Here is a 16,405-nt window from a genome sequence, read left to right on the forward strand (position 1 = left end):
ATCTACGTTGTAGCAAGAAAGAACATTGTTATTGAATACCCACGACTACCATGTTGCAGGCAAAACTTTTGATACACATTTGTTTCTATATATGTATCTTTTTGTCATACTTCAGTCACGGCATAATAATTTGCACTCTGTCCCTATCAAAAAGACACATCCCATCTTCCTGTATTGAGATGTGGCATGCACTTTTGAATGAGCTTTTAATTAGAGCTATTTAGCAGGAGTCAAACTTCCTTCTGGCATTTTTTCATGTTTGTTGGCTCAGTGAAAACATCTTAATCTCTTCCAGCATAATTGGTGACATTGATTTGTAGACAGATAAGTTGCTGGCAACTTTAATGTTCACTGATCTAAAAAGGATTGGCTTTATCAGTAAAGATATGTACAGTATGCACTAATTATAGCCTTGACCTTGAAGAGATTTTAAACGAAATGGCTCCAGTATGAAGTTCTTATTTAATATTATGGGTTGGTTACTGGAGGAATTTTTATCTTAGCTCTGTCATGTTCTCTTCAAAATACCCAAACCGATTTTAAGCAGGTTTCTATTTTTTTGACCTGGTTGGGTATATGAAATGGATGCATACTGCTTTAATTACTAATTTCAAAAGTAGATTCAGACAATAGGTCATATAGGAATCTTATTGATGTGGTTGTGATCAGATCTAGCTCCCAGATTAGAAAACCTATGCCAATTTTTCTGATTGGGACACAAGGAGAAAATTGTGTGTAACAGAAGCTATAATCTATCAGATTTCTACAGCATCTCAACCTTATAAGTGGATAGAAATGCTGGAGTCTGACTGTTTTACGTTACTTGTTATACTTGTTTACTTGCTACTGTTATACTATACTTGTTATACTTTACTTTACAGGATATCTAGAGTACCCAACAATACAAACAAGATGCTCAACTTCATCTAAAAGTGAAACTATTTTATTTTACTCATAAGGGTAAATAATCCACTGAAAATCAATTCAGAATTAGGAATTGTTTTTTTTTTTTATTATTACACCTTCCATGACCCTCCATGACCATATCTCTATGACCCATGATCCTCCCCAGTCAGTCTGCCAAAAACGCAATGGGGGATATCACAGTGTCAGCATTGCTCTGAGTGTTTAGTCGTGGGGTTCAGGTTACATGGTTCCATAGTTAGTAAGGTTGAATAAAGACACCAGTCCATCCAATTTAAACTGAGTGAGTGTGGGTACATGTCTACAATTGTCCCTATCCCTGTACATTGTGTCTCTTTTAGATGCTCATCTATTATATTATTGTTTTATTTAGGGAACCCATATAGCGCCGTCAATTTACGCAGAGCTCCACACATACATCGCGCACTCACATTAGTCCCTACCATCATGAAGCCCATAATCCAAGGTCCCTAACTCACACCCATATACCAGGGCCAATTTTGAACAGAAGCCAATTAACCTACCAGCATATCTTTGGAGTGTGGGAGGATACAGGAGTACCCAGAGGAAACCCACGCAGGCACAGGGAGAACATGCAAACTCCAGGCAGGTAGTGTTTAGGTTGGGATTCGAACAAGCAACCCTTTTTACTGCTAGGTGAGAGTGCTACCCACTACACCACTGTGCCACCCATAAGTCTCCACAACCTGCCCAGTAACGTCAGCAGAAAGGCTATGGTGTGCCTATTGTGTTTGAGAAAGTCAAAGGAACATTAAAATGCCCCTTACAACACCCATACACAGTGTCTCCTCTTTCCTACTAGCTAGGAATCCATAGTGCATCTTGGGACACGTGTTCCCAGAGTGGTGTCACACATCACTAGCATGTGATGAGTGCGTACTACCACTCTCCTCCCATAGCCTATAGTATTGAATGATATTTATAGAGCTTTACCAGTCATATGACTGTAAATTTGGTGAAACATTTTTTAGCAGAGATGTAAAGATATTTTAGGGGCATAAAAAATTAAACATGCAGAGTGACAATATTATAAGCTGGCGTATTGCTTTAAATAAAATAATGCATTCCCAACATCCTTTTAAGTATGCATGCTCCATGTTCATCTTTGAAATTGTGCTGCATTCTTCCAACAGTTGTAAAAATGTTTATTGTAAATAAAATAAATAAAAAATGCTTATTTTATTTTGTAAAATCTTAAGAGTAAAGTAAAATATTGTTTAGTAAGGGAGAAGAAAAAAGATCATTAAAGAGCAGTTAAATGTTACATGGTTTGCATATGACTACAGTATGCTTGGGAACAGAAATCCAGCTTTTGCTCTGACCTAGTTAAAAGACATTTTTGTCCATTACCCATGAGTATACGTAATTAAGGGAGTGCAGAGATTCTAATCCCACATGTTCAGCTGCATTGCCACATACTTCCTAAGATCAAGCTCAAATTGAGTGCGTAATCGACAATGTTTGAGATGTTTGTGCCGAGCTAAACACAGAAGTCTGCCAATATATCTGGTTAGGAAAATGTGCTATCGTGTGAAAAGACCCATTTTGTTTCTTAAGAGCTCGTCAAACAAAAATTATGTTTACGAGTCTCACCATTTTGACTATGAAAATTGTAGATGTTATAATTGTTATAATAATAATAAATAAAGTTTCATTTTTGTGTACAATTAGGTAAAGTGTGCAGGAAAATGTTGTTCTGTATGTCATGTATTTTAACTTTGTGCCCAGTCCAGCTCCAGTAGTAGCACAATGTTCTAAGAATGGGCAGTATGCTGCAATGAGGACCCCTGTGAAAAGCTCATGGCCCCTGCTGATTGCAGAGTCATTGGTCCGACCCAGCAGGGGACGTGCGTAAACAGTGCAGAGAGACTGTTCTTACGCGGTCCTTCTCGGCCTTAAGCTGCTCAAGCGTAGAATGTCGTGCTGCCTCTGGAGATCAACCAGATGCAAAATAAAAAGTTAGACTCGTGCAGAACACTGCTTCCTGCACAGTTTATTTATTTATACACTAAAAATTAAACTTCAGTTGGGCTTTAAAAGAAAAAATGTGCTGAAAGGAATATTGGAAATGCTATTACAGATTTCCTTCTGAAAATCACAGTTTTCTTCAATAGCCAGTGACCCACAAGTCAGATCCCTTTACAAGTATACGTGATCTAGGTCAGAAAGTATTGGAGCTATTGGATCCTAACACAACCAGATGTTTAGCATTTTCCAAAAGACATCTCAACAAAGACTTTCTCCATTTTTCTCTTGGCACAGGTCCCATTTAAAGACAAAAATAAAATAAGGAACCAAAGCATAGCTGTTGGCCATGACAAATCAGGATTCATACTGGAATCTAAAGGAATCTAAATCATCACTATGAACAACTCTTTGGTAGGGTTTTTGGTTTGTCACCAAAAAATACCTGAGATGTTATGCGCCTCTATAAGTGGGCATGTTTTACACACACGTTTTACACACAATAAAATGCTTCATAATATTGCAACTATTTATGAATATGACTAGCAGGTAAACCTTTTAAGTACATTATCTATACTTCTCTTTACTATTACCTGAAATATCTATTATTTAACTAGACGTTAAGCTATCATCTACGGTATCATTCAGTATCTACAGTATCAGTCAGATTCATTTTATACCATTGTTGTCTGTCTGATCTCCAATAGCTTACTTTAACTTACATTTTATTACTTTCCTTTCATCTCCATTTCTTTTGAAATGTCATGCTTATTGCCTGTGGCATGCAAATGAATGTATAAAGGCAGGTTCAGCAGGTTAGGCCAGAACATTAAATGTAATCTGCACAGGTCTAGAATGTACCTAGTGAAATGGACACATGTTCAGTTTATTCTACCTGTTACCATTGGACTGCAGTACAATTACAGGGAATGTACTCATCGGTCCTCTCAGTTCTGGAACTAGCTATGTTAGCGAAGAATGCAAATATAATTTTGAGCTATTAGTGCAGTTTTTAGTCACATTCTTACTACAGTAAAAGCTGCAGAGTGTAGGCAATCAGTGGATTTAAAGCTGTCCAAACACTGGCAGACAAGGTTACGCAGCATGACCCAGCAGCTTGATCTGGATTAGTGTGTTGGTCTTGTAAGCACACTCTACATAGAAGCATATCAATAGTGTTTCAAGCAACACTTTATTGTCACTAAGATTGTGACATATATGGCATAAGGAGCCTAAATGTTTTTTTTTCTAACTGTAATGTGTTTTCAATGTGTTTCCTGCATTACAAGGTTAAAGAATTCTTCAGAGGTGGTCATGCAAAGCAGTACTATTATTCTACTGCATAAATAAAGGTATACCAATACTGAAGGTTCAGTATCCTCTCCCTCCTAACCCAAAGAAGATGGTAAATGAATTTATAAATATTAGTTATGTAAACCCCCCCGCCCTTTAAGTGTTTTCACAGGGGGAGCAATAATGGCTGCAACCAACACAAATTTTGGTTACAATTTGGTTAAGAGGTTAACTTTTCTACCATATTGGTATAAAAGGTAGACGTATGCATGAATATGTGATTTAAATCATACATATAAATCTGTGCAGAGAAATGTACATACTGAGAAAGGCTATCACTAATAAACAAAACTTTTAACTAATGAATCCTTCCCCCCAGAATGCTATCTATTCAGCTATGGAATCTCCAGAGAGACAACAGTACCATAAGAAGAGGGAGCCTGGCTCACAGCTTGGGTCAAAGAGTCAGACAAAGCTTTCAACAAAATGAGATGCTGTCGTAATAGATCTTTATAATATATAAAATCACTGATACCCTGAAGTCCTATACAGAATAAAGTGATCAAATACATCTGCCTTATAATAAATTGGGATGGAACAGGAAATGTTTTAGAAACCTTCAGACTGAGCCCTAAAAAAAATACTTGTGAAATAAATACACTTTGGGCAAAATATGAATGTAGTTAAAATGTTTTTTCTTTATCATTTCCCTGGAGCTAATACATGAAAATTGGCCTACCATTAAATTCTATTTTGGCCTGAGTGACTAATTGGGATTATTTTAGTAATTAGGCACTTGTCTTGTAGTGAAAAATGGTACACATGACAACTAGTTGACTCCGTATAAAGCTAATTTATGATTGGCTTATTTTTTGTACACTAGTGTCACTGTGCTAAGTTTTCACAGGGTAAAGAATTTTAAAAACAAAAAGTATACTAAAGAAAAATTAACCTGACATAGTTAATATTTGTGCAAAGAAGATGATTTCTAGTGATATCCACATACCTGGCTTGTCTTTTCACTGGCTGGCGAAGACCTTGATCTCACATGGAGGGAAGTGGGTTGTTGAGAATTGGCATATAAATCCCGATCAGATGATGTTCTATCAGGCTTTTGTTCCAATGACACCATTAAAAATTCAGATGCAGAGTCATCTCTCTGTTTATGTGAAGAAGAGCTTTTACCTTCTGTCCTAGACTTTAAATCCAAGCCTAGACGTTGCTGGACAAATGAACTTGTACGTGTCCTGTTTTCCTGTGGTTCACTTTTCTTCTCTAAGTTGGCTAAATCAAACAAGCCTGTGAGTCCAGGTGGGAGAGTGGAGGAAACACGTCCAGTTTTAGACAATGCATCCCTTGGATCCCAACTGCGGAATGGCATATTATGCTCTTGTAGGGAATTAATGCTAGATGTAGAGGAAACACTCTGGCTATCCATCATACTTCCCGAGAAGTAGGTACTCTGGGATCGCTCTTTTAAGAGGCCAGGTTCCTGAGATGAAGGCCTTCGGCCTGTCTTTCGTTCTATGTAGTCTGCAAGAGCATTCTGCTGCAACTGCTTCAGCTCCGGCCTAGAAAGGTTAACAGTTGAACAAGCTTTGCCATCTCTTTCAAACATCCTGCGCCTGTCTGCAACTGTTTGCTCCAAGAAGCTGATGTTCTGCCCCTTGTTTTGGCTACTAATAGATGATGACTCAGTGTCAGATGCTCCAACCTCATTCATCTTCTCTGGCTCTGAATATGATCGCTTTTTCTGCTCAGCTGTTAAACGTCTTCTGGCTCCAATGCGAGTTACCTGGTTTGATACAGTTGCTCCCTCTTGATTAAAATCTTGACTCTTTGCAAATGTCTCTGTAGGTGTGACACTGTGCCGTTCTTTTGGCGCATGTGGGAATACAGGAGCTGTCTTACCATAAAGAATGGTTGAAGAAGGCCTTTTTACACTCCTTTCTGTTTGTTTGTATTGTGGTGGGCTGATTTCCAAATCTTTTCTTCTAAAAGATGTTGCTTCTAAGACTTTGGACTGGGCATCTTTGATACTGTTTCTGTAAGCCCTACTAAAGCCTAAAGTGTCTTGTGCAGTGCTCTGCCAATGGTCGTCTTTATTTGGCATTGTTTGAGAATTAACAGTTGTTTTATCACTACCTGGCAAGGTTTGCAAAACACATGGCTCCTTATTAATCTCCTGGGTCTTGTCTATCTGAGTCTCAACTGTTGGTTTCTGAATGTCTCCTAATCTTGAAGAATAGACACTTCCAGTTCTTTTTAACTGCTGCACACCAGAACCTTTGTCCGTAGTATGAGAACCTGAAAGTCTTCGGTATTCAACATTCTGCATATGTTCCTGGGAATTAAACTTATTTCTTAATTCTTCAATGCTATTTACAGATGCTCTGTTTGCTCCTTTCGTACATTGTCCTGAATTCGCACCATAGATGCTTCCACTTGCAGCATGGGGCTTTTGATTCTCTTGCTCGCGTTGCTCAATCTGGCTGATCTTTTCTAAAACAGTTAACTTTTGCTTGCTGTCTTGCTTAGTAGAAGTGAGACTGTTATTGATTTGGTTGCTCCCAGAATTTTGTCGTCTTCTGGTAAAATCAGTAGTATTTTTGTGCGGTGACGAAGGGTCATCAGGCTGTAAGTGATTGCTAACACATATAACTGAGCTGTCAGCTTCTTCTGTGTGTTTTGTAAAACTTGGGCTTTCTAGTTTGTTTTTGTGGTTAGAGAAGTGCACAGAGTGTCTTTTTTCATTTTTATCATTTTGGTTTACATCAGCATTGTACTGCATACCCCAGTTCATATATTTATTTGTATCTGGAATGCTTGTATTTCTGTATGACTCCATTCCACTTGCCATAGGTGATACATCAGAACTGGTATTGCAAGCGCTTCCCCGATTCTGCAATGAAAGCTCAGAGCTGCTTTGAATTCTTTCATTGGTAGGGAACAAGTGTATATCCCTGTTATCTTGTTTTCCACTCATTACCTGGCTTTTTACTACATCGGTTTTAGATTCTGGTTTTGGTAGGTGATCATTTTTATTGAAGGACTGATTTATTTTTGTAATAGTTCTGTCATCTTCACTGTTTAATGCTGAATCAACAGGAATGTCAGGGCCACTGGAGAAATGAAGCTTATAATGGGTATATTGTGTAGGCCCACTTTCTCTTGTTTCTTCTGCTTTAGCAGATTGGTTTACTGGGCTTGGCACAGTAGGAATGTTATGAATATTCTGGCTACCTTTTACACTAGTTTCAGACTGTGAGTAAGAGACTGCTTTGGTCCCAGGATCAACATGTGAAGTACTATGAGCTCCCTCTTTGGCTAATGCTGGATAAAGCCTTCCATTATTATTGTTCAGTGGTTGAGGAGCATGAGCAAAATGTGGCTCTGGAGATGGCACTGGATAGATCCCTGTAGGAAGCATAGGTTTTCCAGGCTGTGGAAGGTGTGAAAAAACTTGCTTCGGTTTCATTAAAGGACTACATTCTGGACTTCTCTCAAGCACGGTATGCAGCTGTCCTTCACCAAACACGGCTTTCAACTGTTGATTTGCATTGCAATTAGAACTGGCTGAATGTGTCCCTGGTCCTTTGAAATGAGTCCGTAAATGCCTATTCTGTTCCAAACTAGACCAAGAACTTGGCCGTTCATGATGTTTTGTTACTGCATAACTGTCACTTCTTGTAGGTGGCATGGGAGGACTTTTCACAACTATATCACTCTCAGAGAGAATTCTGTTCTGTTCAAATCTACCCAAAGGTCCACTGTTCTTAAGATGATTGCTGGAAAGTCTACCTTGGTTTTTGACCATAGATGAGTTCACTTCATACTCTTCTGAGATTCCACGCTGTGCATCATAAACTGTCTTGATATATCTAATGTCAGCATGCTTAATACCCTCTTGTAAGTTACCCCTAGGTAACATGTTTTCCATAGAGTAGGACTTCTCCTTGCAGATTGTGGTGGGGTGGTATTCTGGTATGCTGGAGTTTGTGGAGAAAGAGCTGTACGCAGAGTCTCTTTTGCTATGCAAATGAGCAAGTTGATCTATGCAGTTAGTGGACTTTGCAGGTGAAAGATGACATGGATGGTATGTTGATGAAGTGTGGTCCAGGCTTTCCATGCTCCCCCGTGAGCTGTACTGGTCAGGGCTTCGTCTTAAGTACCCATGCTCGTAACTGGAAAGATCACTTGCAGAAGAACTAAAAGAAAAGAGAAACAGAGAAAAGATCTTACTGCTTGCGAGAAACGTTCCGGAGAGCTTATAAATAAACTAGCAGATGAAATGTTTAGGTTATGGGAGGAACGGAAGAGAAACCATATTTGGGGCCTAACTCTGTTCTCTGCCAACTGTCATTCCTGCATATTATAAGTAATTGCTTGCTGCTGCTATGTTCATTAAATGAATCCCACATCAATGTAGAAATTAGAGAGATAACAAAAGAGATTGTCAAAATCTTTTCAGAGCTCATAAACAACCTGTTTATTGACATTATTCAAACTGATCTCATACATATATACACACACACTAACACTACAAAACTACAACGGGATAACGTGAACACAAAATACTTAAGGACTACAGTGTATGTGTGTGTGTTTTATTTCTTTTCTTTTTATGGAGTTGAAAGTTTTCTCTGGCAGTCTTCCTGGAAACTAGCAGCATTAGAGACGTTTTGTTTGTTACAAGAAATCTAAACAGACAAGACAGAATTGTAAAGGGAAAAAAACTCTTACAATTCTAAAGATGAATGTTAAAATACCACGTGTGGTTAAAATGTGTTTTGACATCCTCCAAACAATTTGGTGTGCTAACACATCTAACATTTTACTAGTTTATCTGTTATTGAGGATTGTTGCTTAAGCATGAATCGTGACATTTCATGCTTTCACAACTGTCTTTTTTGTCCTAGTCCAAAACACATGAATTAGTTGCCTAAAATATTAGCATGTTATTTTAAGTTGGTTGCATAATAATTCTCTTCTAATCAGATCAATTAATCAACAGCATTCAATGTTTCCTGCTAATACTCCTTGATGCCCCTTTGGGAAACTAATCATGTATGTATAGCATATCAATTGCTTAAACCTTTGACAATATACTGTATCGTAAAACTTCAACTCTAACTTTTGTTTCAACTTTTCCGACCCGTATTGGGCGAAGTAACAGGTCCACTTTATTAAATGGGGCAAAAGGTACATGTACTTAAGCATTTGCCGACCGCAATACATATATATATGTTGTGGTTTACCAGGCTAAAGCCAGCGGCTGGCTTTCTTATTAACCTCTTCACACCTAAGCGTAAAACAAATCTAAATGCCTAAGCACAATTTTGCAATTTTGACATGTGTTAGTAAAATTGTACATATCATTAACACTACTTTGTGCATCCAGGTGGATTATACCTTGTTTTTTTTCAGGATAAATTGGGCTTTCATTTGGTAGTAAATAGCTGTGGATATCTCCTATTTTTTTTTTATCAAAGGAAAACTGACCCAAAATAACCTATCACCAAAGAACAACCCAAAATAAATGTTCCTGCTCCTGATGATCGCAACGATACCACATATGTGTATGTTATTTGTTGTTTGCACCTGTAGTACAGCCCAGAAGCAACAGTGCGCATTTTAGAGGACCGGAGCGACATCATGTCACTTTTGGACCAAGGTGGTGGAAAATAATATTTATTTTTTAAACAAAAGATCAAAAAAATTTTTTTCGTTTTTTTACTTTTGCTTTTAAAGGTGAAGTATAGGGGCATGGCCTGGACATGGCAGAGTGAAGCTGTATTTCTTTAGAGCTCCCGGCCCCAGCCTTCCACACCCGGCTAAACTGCAGTAATTAACCAGAATGCACCCGATTAAGAAGCACAGGACAAGAGCTGTAACCCGGGAGACCCAATCCAGTCTACTGTCCGGCGACCTACACCATTATTTTCGGCCTCAACAGAGACACTACACCGGGGCTAGAGCGGCGGCTCCATGAGGCACTCCACATGGGGCTCCCCCAGAGGCCCGAGAACGGGACGAGTGGCATCCTCTTCCTGGCTTCCCCGTCGCCCCTGATTGTTCCCTGGACATATCAGAGACATTACAACCTGCCATGCCTTCCTCCACGCAGTCCCCGGAGTCCAGACTGATGGAAAAGGACATACGGACTCTTATACAGGCCCTCCCTACACGGACCGACATAGAGGCACTCATTCTACGCCTGGAGGAAACTCACCGCCGTGATATCCAGGAGGTGAGGGATGATGTGACTGCCCTGGCTGAAAGAGTAACCACAGGAGAGGCCTCCTTATACACCCTAGGGAACCGGGTGCTGGAGCTGGAAAGAGACCGCGACCACCATCGGAGCACCGCTATCGCCCTCCAGCTCCATCTGGAGGACGTGGAGGACCGAAGCTGCCGAAACAATTTACGGCTCCGAGGACTGCCGGAATCTGCAGAGGCAGAAAACCTGGAGGAAATGGTACAGGGAATTTTCTGCACTATTTTGGAGGATCCCAATGACCCGATTGACATAGATACAGTGCACAGAGCTCTAGGGCCCAGATCAACGGACCGGGATGTAATATGCAGGCTGCTACGATATCTGCAGAAAGATGCCATCCTAAGCAGAGCCTGGGACCAGGGAGAAGCGGAACTGGACGGCACTCACATCACGATCCTACCTGACCTCTCCAGTGCGACCCTGTGGCATAGGGCCATGCTAAGACCCATCCTAGATCTGGCAAAACAAAAGGGGTTTACATACAGATGGAGATATCCACTCGTGGTAACATTCAGGAAAGACGGATCTGCTTACACCCTGAAAACACCAGCAGACCTCCCTGATCTCTTTCGGTTCTTTGATTCCGAACCGATACCAGTTCCGGACTGGCTCCAAATACATCCATGCCCTGCGGGCAGATCGGGCCCCTCCACATACAGAGGACGACTGCAACCTCGCCAGCAGAAAAACAGGAGGAGACCACAGGCTGCGCCAGGAGAAGAACAACAACTTCCTCCTCCACGCAAATGACATCCCTGCGCAGGTCTACAAAAGGTCAATAGTACAACATTTGGTAGACGCAGCCAAAGCATGTGTCCCTCTTAACCACTTAAACCCCGGACCATTTTCCAGCTAAAGGACCAAGCCTCTTTTTGCAATTCGGCATGGCGTTGCTTTAACTGACAATTACGCGGTCGTGCAACATGGCTCCTAAACAAAATTGGCGTCCTTTTTTTCCCACAAATAGAGCTTTCTTTTGGTGGTATTAGATCACCTCTGTGGTTTTTATTTTTTTACGCTATAAACAAAAATAGAGCGACAATTTTGAATTTTTTGTTATATTTTTTACTTTTTGCTATAATAAATATCCCCCAAAAATATATATAAAAACATTTTTTTTCCTTAGTTTTGGCCGATACGTATTCTTCTACATATTTTTGGTAAAAAAATCGCAATAAGCGTTTATTGATTGGTTTGCGCAAAAGTTATAGCGTCTACAAAAAAGGGGATAGTTTTATGGAATTTTGATTAATCTTTTTTTTTTACTAGTAATGGCGGCGATCAGCAATTTTTATTGTGACTGCGACATTATGGCAGACACGACGGACAATTTTGACAAATTTTTGGGACCATTGGCATTAATACAGCAATCAGTGCGATTACAAATGCACTGATTACTGTAAAAATGTCACTGGCAGTGAAGGGGTTAACCACTAGGGGGCAGTCTAGGGGTTAAGTGTGTGTGTGTTTTTAACTGTAGGGGGGCGTGGCTTGGTGTCTGACGTCACTGATCATCTTTCCCTATAACAGGAAGCAGAGGATCAGTGACAGCCTCACTATGAAGCACGAGGAGAGGTTTGTTTACACTTACCTCTCCTCGTTCTTCAGCTCTGTGACCCGATTGCGGGACCCCGGTGGCGATCGGGTCCGCGGGTCCTGCGGCCATGGTCACGGAGCTCAGGACCGGGTCGCGAGTGTGCCGCCAGCGGGACACGCGCGCGACCCACGGCTGGGCACTTAAAGGCAACGTACCTATACGTGATTGTGCCCAGCCGTGCCATTCTGCCGACGTATATCGGCGTGAGGCGGTCCTTAACTGCAAATTAACAAACCCGCCGACTATAGACTATACACTTATCGCTCAAAAAATAGACGAGATCAACAAAATGGAGGACCTTATCCTTAAGAGCCAAAATAGAGAAGAGGCATACGCCAAAACGTGGCAACTGTGGAATGTGTTTAAATACTCGGAGGAGGGACAAGCACTTAGAGAAGCCCATCAGAACATAACTGCATAACTACCACACCTCCGAGCCGACGATATACTACAGACTGGAATGATTATACACTCTGGGAAGGCCTGTAGACTCAGACCTGTGCTATCTTCCCCTCCACCCCCCCTCCCCACACCCACCTACACCAACCTCACTCCCCATGCCTTTCTATGACCTCTTCCTTTCTGCTCCTAGTACTCTGGAGCACTATCTGTTCTTCCTTTCTCTTTTCCCCACCTTATTTTTTATAAACTAGAAAAAGAAAGGGGACGGGCCTGCCGGGCCTGCCGGGCCTTTGCAGCCTACCTAATCACAGTCAGATACAAGGAACAATAATATAGATGGTAAAACGTACAGTACGTTAAAAAACAAACAGGAACACCGCAGATAGATGAAGAGAAGGAAATCTTTTGTCGGCTAGGCTTCTATCTCAACAGGTGACTCTATAAGACTATGTCCTTCGCCTGATTTTTGACCACATGCTATATTCTCTGTGTATGTACCTTTATTTGTATTTGTAACAATGTAATTTGTGAGTTGTTTGTTGTAGTGGTCTATGTGAACCCATGCCCCATCATAAATAACTCCAGATCTCTCCATAAAGAGGACCTGTCATCCTTATTTCTATTACAAGGGCTGTTTACATTCCTTGTAATAGGAATAAAAGTGATACAAAAAAATGTATTAAAGGCACAGTGTAAAATGTTTTTTAATAAATAAGATTTTTTTTTTTAAAAGCGCCCCCATCCCTCCGTGCTTGCATGCAGAAGCGAACGCATACCTACGTATGTAAATAGTGTTCGCACCTCTGTAACTCTAACCAGGTAACTTGTAAAAATGTTTAAACTGTCGCCTATGGAGATTTTAAAGTACCATAGTATTTGCCATTCCGCAAGTGCATTTCCCCCCAAAAAATGCATTTGAAAAACCGCTGCGCAAATACAGTGTGACATACAAAATTGCAAAGATTGCCATTTTATTCCCTAGGGCAGGGGTCCTCAAACTATGGACCGTGGAGGTCATTTGCCCAGCCCGCCCATTGGGGCCAGCCCTACCATGGGTCCCGCTCTTGCAAATCTCCTCCGTCGCTGTCATCAGTGAACAGCGGAGGGGCAAGAGGCAGCTTAGCTCTGGATGGAAGGCAGGAGGAGGAGCTGCCCAAACGTACTGGTTGCTAGGACACAGGAAAGTGCAAGTTTCCATGGTCAGGATTTGGTTACGCCATTTGCCTAGTGTAGCGAGGTTGGTAAGGCTTGTTCTATAATGTGCTGGAGGCGTAAGTCAGCTTAGTGTATAGGAGTCAGATAACTGAGCTGTTTTCAGGAGCAGCTTTTGGTTTGGTGAGCAGTCTGACTCTGGTGTAAGAATGAGCTGTGACCGAGTTATCACTATCTTCTCCCCAGATGGTCATCTGTTCCAGGTCGAATATGCCCAGGAGGTCATGAAGAAAGACTCCACAGTGGTGGGGATAGCTCTGTGTTCTCCGTGGAGAGACATGTGTCCTGCCTGGGGCGGATGGGGGCTTTCCAGGGACAAGGGAAGACACATTGGGCTGTCTCATGATAAAGGTCATCTGGTTGTTAAAGAGAACAGCTCCAGGCCTGTAGCTCCTAGTTGCACTTAGATCTTAAATACAGAGCATATGGTTTCTATGGGCAACAGCTTCAGGTCTCTTTGCTTGATGGATGAAAATTGAAACTGTTGCCCCTAGCAGCCAATCATATCTCAGGAAACAGGGTATCTGGTTGCTATGGGTAACAGCACCAGGTCTGTTGACTTAATGTAAGAGTGAAACTGTTACCCCTGACAACCCATCAGATCTCAGGATACAGAGCTTATGGTTGATATGGGCAACACCTCCAGGTTTTTGGGCCAGATGGATGAGAAGTAAAGCTGTTGCCCTTGGCAACCCACCAGATCTCAGAAAATAGGACATCTAGTTGCTGTGGGAAACATAGCCAGGAGAGAAGTCACTTTTGCCTGTAGCAATCAGTCAGGTGTCCATAAACAAGGCATCAGGTTGCTATGGGCCACATAACCAGGTCTCTTGGCCTAATATGAGAGAAGTGAAACCATTGCCCTTGGACCCCAATCAAATCTCAGGAATCAAGGCATCTGGTTGCTGTGAGCAACAGCTCCACATTTAAGGGCCTTATGGGTGAGAAGTGATACCATTGCCCTTAGCAGTCCATCAGATCTCAGGAAGCAGGGCATCTGGTTGCTGGGCTGATGTGTGGGAAGGGAAGCTGTTGACCTTAGCAACCAATTCAGATCATAAGATACAGGGAATCTGGTTGCTATGGGCAACAGCACCAGGCTTTTCAATTCCCACACAGCTGGTCCAGCGTTCTGGGGAATTGCAATCCCTGCTCCTCCATTCTTCTCTGTGCAGCGCTTTTGGACAGACCAGATCGATTCACTGTGCAAGCGCTGACCAATCAGAATTGCATTCTGAGCATAACGCACTCCTGAACCGTTCATATTTTTTTCAAACTATAGTCCAGCCCCCCAACAGTCTGAGGGACACTTTTTTTTTCAACTTTTCTGACTCATATTGGGCAAAGTAACATGTCCACTTTATTAAATGGGGCAAAAGGTACATGTACCTATCTTTCTGTGACTCCCCGGCCATTTTCATCTACTACTGGCCTGCCCAAGATGCTAGACAGCAGCACTACAAATTTACAAAAATGTTTTTAGGGGTTGTACACACACTCCCAAACCAGCTCCACCTAATAGCACTTGAATCTAGTGCCTAGCCACTCAGGCTCCAAGAATTGTACTGAGGGTGACACAGGGATATCACATGTCCCCAATACCTGGAAGCACCACACAGGAAAAGAAGCAGATGGTAATACACTACAATTTTTCCCCATGCTGTAACATGAACCTTCAACAGGTGAGGACTAGGCTGAGTGGTGGGAGCATTTGGCCCTCAGTCCAGTATAAATAATGTATTTTGGTTGTCATTTTTTAAAATTTACCTCTCCTTTTCAATCTGCAGCCACTGTTTTTTTTTTTTTCTCTAAAATGCCATACAATATGACTACCTGGAGAAGTCCTGTACAAAGAATGTGTATAGAAAGCCCCCAGATATGTCATTTCCTGCTTGTATGATTGGCTCACTGATTTTCACAGAAGTCTGCACTAAGATACAAATCAGATTTCAGGCATCGACTGCAACAAAAATTGTATTTTTGGTGTGATACTCCCAATAGGAAATCGCATCTTAAGGGTTGCAGATCTTGCAATTTTCCTAATTAGTGCCCTGCAGGTGCAGCAGCTGATTGATAATTATGAAACCACTCCCATTAGAGGTACTTGGCACAGGGGCACAGAGGAACAGAGGCACAAACAGTGATTTCTTCAGAATAATAAAATGTAGGAATCTGCAACAAAGTTTGTTAACCACTTGCCGCCCGCCCTATTACAAATAGACGGCGGCAAAGTGGTTTCATAATCCTAACCGGACGTCATATGACGTGATCAGGATTATGAGCCGCTGCGCGCCCCCGGGGGCGCGCATCGCGGCGATCGTTGTTGCGGGGTGTCAGTCTGACACCCGGCAACTACGATCTCGGTAAAGAGTCTCCGACGGAGACTCTTTACCACGTGATCAGCCGTGTCCAATCACGGCTGATCACAGTGTAAATGGGAAGAGCCGGTGATCGGCTTTTCCTCACTCGCGTCTGTCAGACGCGAGTAGAGGAGAGCCGATCGGCTGCTCCTCTGACAGGGGGGGGTCTGTGCTGATCGATTATCAGCACAGCCCCCCCGAGGATGCCCACACTAGACCACCAGGGATGCCCAGCAGAGGTAATCCTCCAGGGATGCCAGTCAGGCACAATGGATGCCAATCAGTGCCCATAATGGATGGCAATCAGTGCCCACAATGGGCATCACTGATTGGCATGCATTATTGTTTGGC

The 16,405-nt window shown here is 41.8% G+C and overlaps 1 protein-coding gene across 4 annotated transcripts in view; it reads right to left on the reverse strand.

Annotated features, from left to right (window-relative positions):
• The window catches only part of SHROOM3 (shroom family member 3), a 530,439-nt gene that overhangs the window by 58,595 nt on the left and 455,439 nt on the right, over window positions 1-16,405 (reverse strand). For all 4 annotated transcript variants that reach the window (XM_077476349.1, XM_077476350.1, XM_077476351.1 and 1 more), the window contains one exon: window positions 5,210-8,411. In XM_077476349.1, the coding sequence (XP_077332475.1) occupies window positions 5,210-8,411 (3,202 nt within the window). The remainder of the gene's footprint in view (window positions 1-5,209; window positions 8,412-16,405) is intronic.

This window comes from Lithobates pipiens, unplaced genomic scaffold (assembly GCF_037356315.1).
Source record: "Lithobates pipiens isolate NorthernLeopardFrog02 unplaced genomic scaffold, aLitPip1_a1.2 Scaffold_13, whole genome shotgun sequence".
Taxonomy (NCBI): domain Eukaryota; kingdom Metazoa; phylum Chordata; class Amphibia; order Anura; family Ranidae; genus Lithobates; species Lithobates pipiens.